At 50.6% G+C, this 8,788-nt stretch overlaps 1 protein-coding gene across 2 annotated transcripts in view; it reads left to right on the forward strand.

Moving 5' to 3' along the window:
* LOC111148844 (diacylglycerol kinase gamma) overlaps positions 1-8,788 on the forward strand; it is a 159,471-nt gene that overhangs the window by 57,435 nt on the left and 93,248 nt on the right. For both annotated transcript variants that reach the window (XM_022505659.1, XM_022505660.1), the window contains 3 exons: positions 991-1,076; positions 5,035-5,124; positions 7,188-7,348. In XM_022505659.1, coding sequence (XP_022361367.1) covers positions 991-1,076; positions 5,035-5,124; positions 7,188-7,348 — 337 coding nt within the window. The remainder of the gene's footprint in view (positions 1-990; positions 1,077-5,034; positions 5,125-7,187; positions 7,349-8,788) is intronic.

Below are 8,788 nucleotides of genomic sequence, written 5' to 3' on the forward strand. Positions count from 1 at the left end.
AAGGCAATCTGCAAGCCGTTTTACCAGCCCCCTCTCTTTCAGGGCTGGTAAATTGTTTCTGCCCCATTTGGCAGCTTGTTGAAGCCAATGGACCTCTTCTCAGAATTTTTCTTAATCTGCATAAAGTGAAATATACAGGATCCCCAGGGAAACAAACTATACTGAAAGACAGTTATCAAAATATTAAAAACAAAAGTATTGGGATACGGGAATATATGTGATTTACTAACACATTTTTGGTAAGATGCAGGGGCAGATCTAGTAACGACTGTTAATTAAAGCAGTGATGAGCATAAGTGGTAGTAGGGGCAGCTGCCAGAACGGTAGTAGGACATGAAAATACCTGTGAATTTGACTTCTAACAACGTCATCGGTATTGTTCGTACCCCTGTGATTTGTTGCCCACTTCCGTAATTGGAGAGGCTAAATCTCAGGCCTTATGCAAGGTAAGAATGTACCATTTTCTCCTCCCAAGTTCATGGCCATCTGGATTCTATCTACAGATGCCTTAGAGCTTTGTGAGCCCCCGGTGAAGAGCCGTGGTGCTCCTTCCGCTTCGGTCCGGACCCACAGGACAGTGGGATGGAGATCCAGCTAGTTCACTACATCTGAATTAAAGGAGAGCTTGGGAGGACAGAGCAGGAAGGAGAGCCAGAGAGGAGTGGGAACATTGGGGGTTGGTTGTATTGGTGCCCAGAGAAGTAAATGGTGGCCTCCTCTGTACAAATAGCAGCGGATCTAGAAAAACCATTTTCTTTTGTGTTGAATGTTGAGTCAGATTCTCCTTCTACGAGGAAGGCTCCCCAGGATTCTCCCCTATACTTCCGCAGCCTTGAAGTTCTGGTCTCAGAACGCTAAGTGATCCCCTCCACCCCAAAAGGAGTCAGGGCTGTAACATACTCCCAGGGAACAGGGGAGACCTGACTTAAGCAGTGTCAAATGTCAGCCACAGCCTAGTAAATAAGACCATTTTGGCCTTTTACTTCTCAGGTTGAACTTTTTCCGTGATACTCCAGACTTCCGTGTTCTGGCCTGCGGAGGAGATGGGACAGTTGGCTGGATTTTGGATTGCATTGGTAAGAATGGACTGGGAAGGGCTTTAGCGTTTATTAATAATAAGTATATTGAAAGTCAGAGGCAGGCAATCAACAGGAGAGAGAAATGGAGCCATGTCTTGTTCATCCTTATTTCCACTCTTGGAGTGCTGCTTAACTACATATCTGCTTAGGGAGGAAAGGTGAAATGGAAGGGTGCCCACAGGTACAGGTGTGACTGTTTAGTTTCTGGCCTCACCTCATGAACATTTCTGATGGCCGGGGTTTGGGCAGTGGCAGGACAGAACTGTTTGGGGACCTGCGGGCGGGAGAGGGCAGGACTAGGACTCTGGCCAGAGCCAGGGGAATGGGTAAAGGCCAGAGAATTAAGCATAGGTGCTTCCATAGCCTGAGGCAAATCACCTTGAGACGAGCACCTGAACCTGAGTCCAGAAAGCAGACCTAGAATGCGCAGATCAGTACAAGCAAAGAAAGGTCACGCTGTTCTGTGTCCAGTATGCTTAGATCAGAAGGGTAATGGGGAGGGCTGAGGCTGGGAATCAGGAGGCCTGGGTTTCAGTCCAGCTCTGTCTGGATCTGCAGGTCCTTGGAGGGTCCTTGGACATCTCATCCCCCGTAAATAATGGAGACTAACTCTGGAATTGTCTGCCATTCCTCCCACACATACTGCATGGACACCTCCATGCGCCAAGCTCTCCTCCAGGCACTGGAGATGCAGTAGTGAACAAACCACATAGAAATCCCTCTCTCCTGGAGCTTCCTTTCTAGAGGGAGGAGACAGGCAGTCACCAAAAAAGCGATGGAAACATGTAGCATGTCAGAAGGTAATACAAACATAGCAGGGAAGGGGCAAGGTAGGTAGGGTTGGGGGTGGTCTCCAGTCAAAGACCCAGTGTTTGGGGAAGACCTCACAGAACAGATGACATTTGCGTGGAGACCTGGAAGAGAGGTGAGCCATGAGGATACTTGAGGAAAGAGCAGTTCCAACAGAAGGGACAGCATATACAAAGGCCCTGAGAGAGGATCAGGCCAGGTGGCTGAAGGCAGCAGGTGGGCTGCAGAACGTGCTCGGAGCAGGGTGCGTGAGGCGAGAGTGCCAGAGGATGAAGCAGAGATGGCATGGGGCCAAGTCACTAGGATGTAAGGGACAGTAGACAGAATATGACTTTCATACAGGAAAGGTCCCAAGACGCTTCATGGTTTGGAGCAGAGGAAAGACACAACAGATCATGAGAAAAGGGCAGCAGCAGGGAGACCCATCAGGAGGCTCCTGCAGGAATCCGAGTGACAGGTGACCAAGGCCTAGACAACAGGAGACACAGAGGAGGTGGTCAGGAGGAGTCAGCTTCTAGATACTGTTTGAAGGTGGAAGCAACAGGATGAGAGAAAAAGAGGCATCAGGGATGGGCATGGGTAGACCCTGACCAGGGCAGGGAAAGCTGCCCCTGTGGGGGTTGTAGGCAGCCCACCGGGAGGGGACCACACCCAGCACACCTGCCACCCTCTGCTCCCCACAGGAGCTCCAGTTTCCATGGACACAGCCCTGCCAGGCAGCCACCCACGCTCTCCTGTCACCTCCAGCTTTGGAGTTGTTTGTAGGGGGTGGGGGTGAGGGAGGCATCCTCTGGGAGCCCAGGAAAGAAAAGCTGATCGGCAGAGGCTGGGTGGCTGCTGTCCTGGGAGCTGCTCACATGGTTCCCTCTCCATCACAAAGGAGAATGTTGGCCTTGGTGGTTTTATAAAATTCACCTGCCAAGAAGACCGGGGAAAGGACATGCCCACAACCGAAAGAATAAAGGTCACACGACAGGTTGGCGGCCTGACAACAGAAAGCAGTAGTGAAAGGAGTAACCGCATCATGTTCATTCATTCATTCCAGAATATTAAAGCCCTTATTCAGTGCCTTCAGCCGCCCCCACTTTGGTCCCGGTGCCGATCTGCTTATGCTCTACAACCAGAGCAGTCTTTCCTGAATGTCAGCGGGTTCATGATGTATGTAAAGCACATCAGTGGCCTCCCATCATTCTTAGGAGAAAAACAAAAGCCTCTTAAATCACTTACAAGGTCCTGGTGCTCTAATTGCTGCCTACCCTTCTGACCCTACTTCATACCTTCATTCCTCTCCCTCTAAACTCCAGCCACCCTGTCCGTCTCTTAGACCTTTGAAGACCCCAGTCTCCCTTCTACCACAGGGCCTTTGCACAAGCAGTTCCTTCTGTCGGATATGCTCCCTGGCCATTCCTTGGTCAATTTCTACTTCAGATCTCAGCCATAGTTTGGCTTCTTCAGAGGAGGCTTCCCTGACACCCAGCCTCCGTCACCTTAATATATGATTGTACTTCTTCCCTTTCCGGTATGAATTTGGAATTATGCATCATTTATATGAAGACTTTATTAATATCTGTCTCTCCTTCTCAGTTGTAAGCACCATGAGAGCCTGTGTCATGGCACTTTGACCCACTATGAGAGCCACAGGACCTAACACAGCACTGGGCACATAGTAGGCACTCTGTAAATGTGTGCAGAGATACTGTGACGAATGAGACATAGTTCCCCTAGGGGGGTTACAGTACATTCAGAGAATAGACAGGTAGTCAATTACAAGAAACACTCTGGAGACGGGGAGGATCATGTACCTGAACTCAGGCATCGCCAGAGGAATAGTGAGAAGAGATTGCTGAGAGATCTATTAAGGAAACAGCACATGGAAACTGCTGTGTGAATGGAGGCAGGGTAAGGAAGAGGGACAAACCTAGGATGACATCCGGGTTTCTAGCCTCAACACCATAAAGATGGGTCACCTGTTGAGATGGGGACCACAGAAGGAGCAGACAGAAGGCAAAGGGAGCAGCAGGCACAAAGGCAGGGAAGCAGACATGCAGACCACGTGTTCCGGGAGCAATGACAGAGCCCATCGCTTTGCTCTGTCCCCGGTCTTAAACCTCCCCGTGTTGAGCTCAACCCTGGGCCTCACCTGAGCTCAGCCACCTGCAGCAGGAGCCAGACAACCCCGGGGACCTGTGAGCTCCCCTTTTCCGATGGCAGCCATAACATTTGGCCCACTTGTTGATTCCCCTGCCCCTAGGCGCACTCCTCAGTCAACCTCCCTCACATCCACAGGCACAGGTGTGTTGCGGCGTCTGTCAGTGGCGCCCCCTGGAGCCCAGGGGCTGCGCGTGCCTGTCCCACCTTCCTCCGTGAGGCCAGGCCAACCTGTTGCGCTGTGTCTTGCAGCTGGTGAAATCAGGCATGTTCCGTCTGCTTTCTCCCCTCACAAGTCACAGGGCAGAGCAGCTTGGGGATTGGGGATTTGCGAGTCTGGGAAGTGCGGGAAGTGACGAATTCATACCCACGTGCTAAATAACACTTTGAGGTTTTGTTAGACACAATATTATTTTTAAACTTTGAACCTGAATGACAATTAGACGAGACAGCTCCTGTTTCCCAAACGCCCCACCATTCCCTGATTTCTCAGACCCGCCTGTGTTACTCCCTGTGCACCTGCCTAGCCCCTGAAACAAGGAGGAGCCTGGACTTGGGACCACAGAGATCTGGGTTTTATCCTGACCCGGGACTTACTTTCCCCCTCTGAATCTCTCTCCCATCATCTAGCAGGAGCATGATAATACCCTGCAGAGTTGCTGTGAGGGACAAAGGGAGAAGGTGTTAGCTATGATGACAAATGAATGTGTTTGAGGTGTACACCGTCACCTCAAAGGAAAGAATTTGGATGAGATGTGGAGAAGCAGGTACAGGTTCCAGGGAGAAAGAGGGAGGTCAGTATGAAAGAATCCTTTGGAGTGGTTCCCACGCTATGGACAGAAGACACGGCTTTAGGAAGCAATGTACTTTCCATCATGGGAACTCTGCAAACAGAGATACTATGAAAGGGTTCTAAGGCTCAGATCAGGGATAATTAAATAACCCACAGTTTTCGTAACCTGGGCCTATGGTTTTGTCTTCTTCTGCATGGTTGCAGATAAGGCCAACTTCTCGAAGCATCCACCGGTGGCAGTCCTGCCTCTTGGAACAGGAAATGACCTGGCCCGCTGTCTCCGCTGGGGAGGAGGTAAGTCTGCGTGCCAGTGGCACCCCCCCGGGGACAAGCCCTCCAGTCTCCTGGGGAGCTCGTCAGGGCTAGGCTGAACTTCCCTTTTAAGAATTACATTTCACAGAGTCCTCCCTACCCCATGACCATTCCCCTGCCCTCCAAGTCTTGCTGAGACCTGTGCTAAGCCCTCAGTCTATTTACTCTGATGCAGAGACTCTCAACCTAGAGCCTGCTCCCCATAACAGAACATAGCTTTAGGGTCATATCTATTTCCCCCCACAGTGCTCGCTCTAGTAGGGGCTCATGCAGGCGTTTTCCGGATAAAATTCCTTCCTCTCCAAGTTACTGGTCTTCTTCTGAATTAGGACTCAGAATACAAACTGAGAAGCTATATGGTCAGCTACTAGGGGCGTCCAGCTCATCAGAGGCCCCCAAGGCCAGAGGCCCTCATTTCGCAAACCCGCCGGGAGAGGATCTCAATGTGGTGACCAGCTCACGGGACAAGGGGCTAGGAGCTAAGGAGAACTCTGCAACTGCAACCGTCCCCATGGAGCTGGGAATGCTCCAGAACGCAGAGGAGGTCAGGGCAGCACGTGGAAGGGACATAGCAGTCTGGCAGGCAGAACAGGGATGGGCTTCCAGATGGCTGATCGATTCAGCAAGGATTCAAGACCAGCTCAGGCAGCGGTCAGTGTTCAGAGCTGGGTACATGCCTGGTGGCAGGAGCAGAGGAAGCAGGAGCCAGCCCCAGAAGGAAGTTGGCAGGCACAGATGTCCTCAGCCACACACTGAGGCTAGGGAAGAGCCCTCTGTTCAAGAGGAACAAGCAGAATGTGGTCCCATGCTGCGCACTTCTAGGCGGCATAGCTCTGCACCAGGGTCATGCGGGAAGCCCAGCCCCATGCTTCCAGAGAGCCCCCAGGCCCTCAGCTATGTAGTTGCTACCACTGCTGTCTTGGGAGGCATCCCTGAAGAGCTGACCAAACTAACAACTTGAAAATACTCTTCGGGGTTGCCCTAAAATAAGCAGGACGGTGGGAGTTTCACCTGAAGGAAAAGACTCTTTCTCCCACTAACCTCTCATGATTTGCAATTCTATTGCTGCATAACAAGTGATCCTAAATGTAGAGGCTCAAAACATTCATTTGTTAGCTCCCAGTCCTCTGGGTCCGGAGGCCTGGAACAGCGTGACTCAGTTCTCTGCCTCCCAGCCTGAAGTGAGGGTGTTGCACAGGCCATGCTCCTCTCTAGAGTCTCTGAGGGAGAATTTGCTTCAAAGCTCTTTCATGTTGTTGGCAGAATTGAGTCCTTTGTGGTTCAAGGACAGACGTCCCCATTTCCTTGCTGGTTATCAGCTGGGACCACTATCAAATCCTTTAGGCTTCCTTCTTCCTTGATAGATGGATCCCTCCATCTTCAAAGCCAGCGAGAGAGAATCTCCCTCATCCAAAATCCCTCTCAATGAGAGCTTTGAGTCAGTTTCTTAAGGAAAAGCCCAGTCCTTTCTAAGGACTCAACCAATCAGGTCAGATCCACTCAGATAATCTCCCTTGCTTAAAGTCTCCCGTGCCATGTGGTATAGCTAATCATGACAATGACTGTCCTACCTTATCTATAAGCCCCATGAATTGCAGGATGTATACCCCTGGGTGGAGGGTGGTGGAGGGCTGGGGAGACCATCCTAAAATTCTGCCTACCAAACTGTCCATCTACGACGTGACCTAGTCCTGGAACAGACCCTTTGTTCTCCCATGCGCAGCTTCCCAGCCCCCCAGCCCACCAGTTGTCTAGGGCTGGATGTGGCTACACAGGCCTGCCCACCTTTGGCCAGCCCCCACCCCTTTGCCTTCCAAATTTCCCCAGCTTCTTTGCCTTCCAGATCTCCCCAGCTTCTCTCTACACCGTGTTGTCCTCTCCTTCTCCATGGCTTAGGGAACCTAAGTGTCTCTGGGGCCCCAGACACGCTGGGAAGTCTCCTGGTCACAGAAGCCCACAGAGTTCCCTGTCCTGATAGCTACCCGTATGTCGGTAACCACTTAGCCTTTCTGCCCTGGGGTCAGATGTAATGCTGTGCTCCACAGGTTATGAAGGGGGCAGCTTGACAAAAATCCTGAAGGACATCGAGCAGAGCCCCTTGGTGATGCTAGACCGCTGGCATCTGGAAGTCATCCCCAGAGAGGAGGTGGAGAATGGGGACCAAGTCCCGTACAACATCATGAACAACTATTTCTCCATTGGTGTGGTGAGTTGGTCAAGGATTGCCTTTGCATGGATGAGAAACGTCTGGGTGGGCAGAAGGTTCTGGTCCCCCATCCTCCCCCTCTAGGTCCCTACTCTTCACCTCTCCCAGCTACCCTAGTCTTGACTCGGGTCCAAGCATCCTTGTGTGTGGCCTGGGTATGTACATCCAGAATGTACCAAATCACCCCACCCTAGATTATGGAGGAAATTCCATTCCCTGTAATTGGAACTAACACAAGAAAACTAAAAATCTTTTAAAAACAGGTTTACCCTTTGGAGAATTTGAAACAGTTTAAAAGAAGTAATAACCAAGGGGCAAAGACAGGAGAAGACTCTCATGTGAGCTTCCAGAGTTGAGAATTTGGATCCTTTAAAGAGAACCAGTGGTCCCAGGCTGGCTTAGCTAACTTAGCTGTCAGAATTCCTTCTCTCCTGTTCTCTCCCATCTCAACTGTATTCCCCACACTCTGGGTGCTCATAAACCTCTGGGAGCATCTCCTCCCAGCTGACCCCTCCCTCAGGTGAGCTCCACGATCCTTCTAGGTGTTTTCCACAGCCTTCTGTGTTCACCCCGCCAGTGTACTCTCTGCATTGGATTGGAGGGATTGGTTTACTGTGCCCATTTCACACATCCCCAACACACACGCATGCATACACACACACGCCCAACACACACCCCTAACAGACCTCTAACACACACACACACACAACATACCCTCCTGCACACACACACACACACACCCAGAGCACAAGGACAGCTCCACATTCCTCTTTCTTCCTCCAGCCCCCAGCACATCTAGCACAACTCAGTTTGTTATACCGAACTCAGTTTCTGGTCCAAAGAGGATGGGGGTGAACCCTCCTTCCCAAACTGTTAAGGATGAGATCTGGAAGAAAAAAGACCCATCCATTCCATAGATAGAGCTGGGTTTCAGGAGGGGGATGCATCAAAGATACTAGCATTTATTGAGCACCTACTGTGAGCTCTCCACTACTGTAGACCTTATATATCACAATCCTTTGCAGTCTGGCAGGTGTCACTGTCCCCATAGTCCCCATTTTACAGACAAGGTCTGCGGACACTTGACTAGTGAGGACCAGGAACTGGCACAGGCCCGCTGTGCCTTACAGGCTTTCCTCTCAGTTTCCTTGCCTCTGGAATTACCCTGCTCAGTGTCAGATGCATAGAAATCCCTCCAAACCAACCATCCGGGCCCAGATTGTGTGGTAGTTGCTTTTGTCAACCATCTTCGCCTGGGCCTCTTTTGAAAACTTTTGTGGCTTAAAAATAAAAAGGAATTAGACGGGGAAATGATACATAGCTTAAGAGAAGAGCAGATTTAAGGAAAGAGTTTTATTTTTTTTTTAAGATTTTATTTATTTATTTGACAGAGAGAGATTACAAGTAGGCAGAGAGGCAGGCAGATTGAGAGAGAGAGAG

This window comes from Enhydra lutris, unplaced genomic scaffold (genome assembly GCF_002288905.1).
Source record: "Enhydra lutris kenyoni isolate GAN:26980312 unplaced genomic scaffold, ASM228890v2 scaffoldscaffold2, whole genome shotgun sequence".
In the NCBI taxonomy this organism is placed as follows: domain Eukaryota; kingdom Metazoa; phylum Chordata; class Mammalia; order Carnivora; family Mustelidae; genus Enhydra; species Enhydra lutris.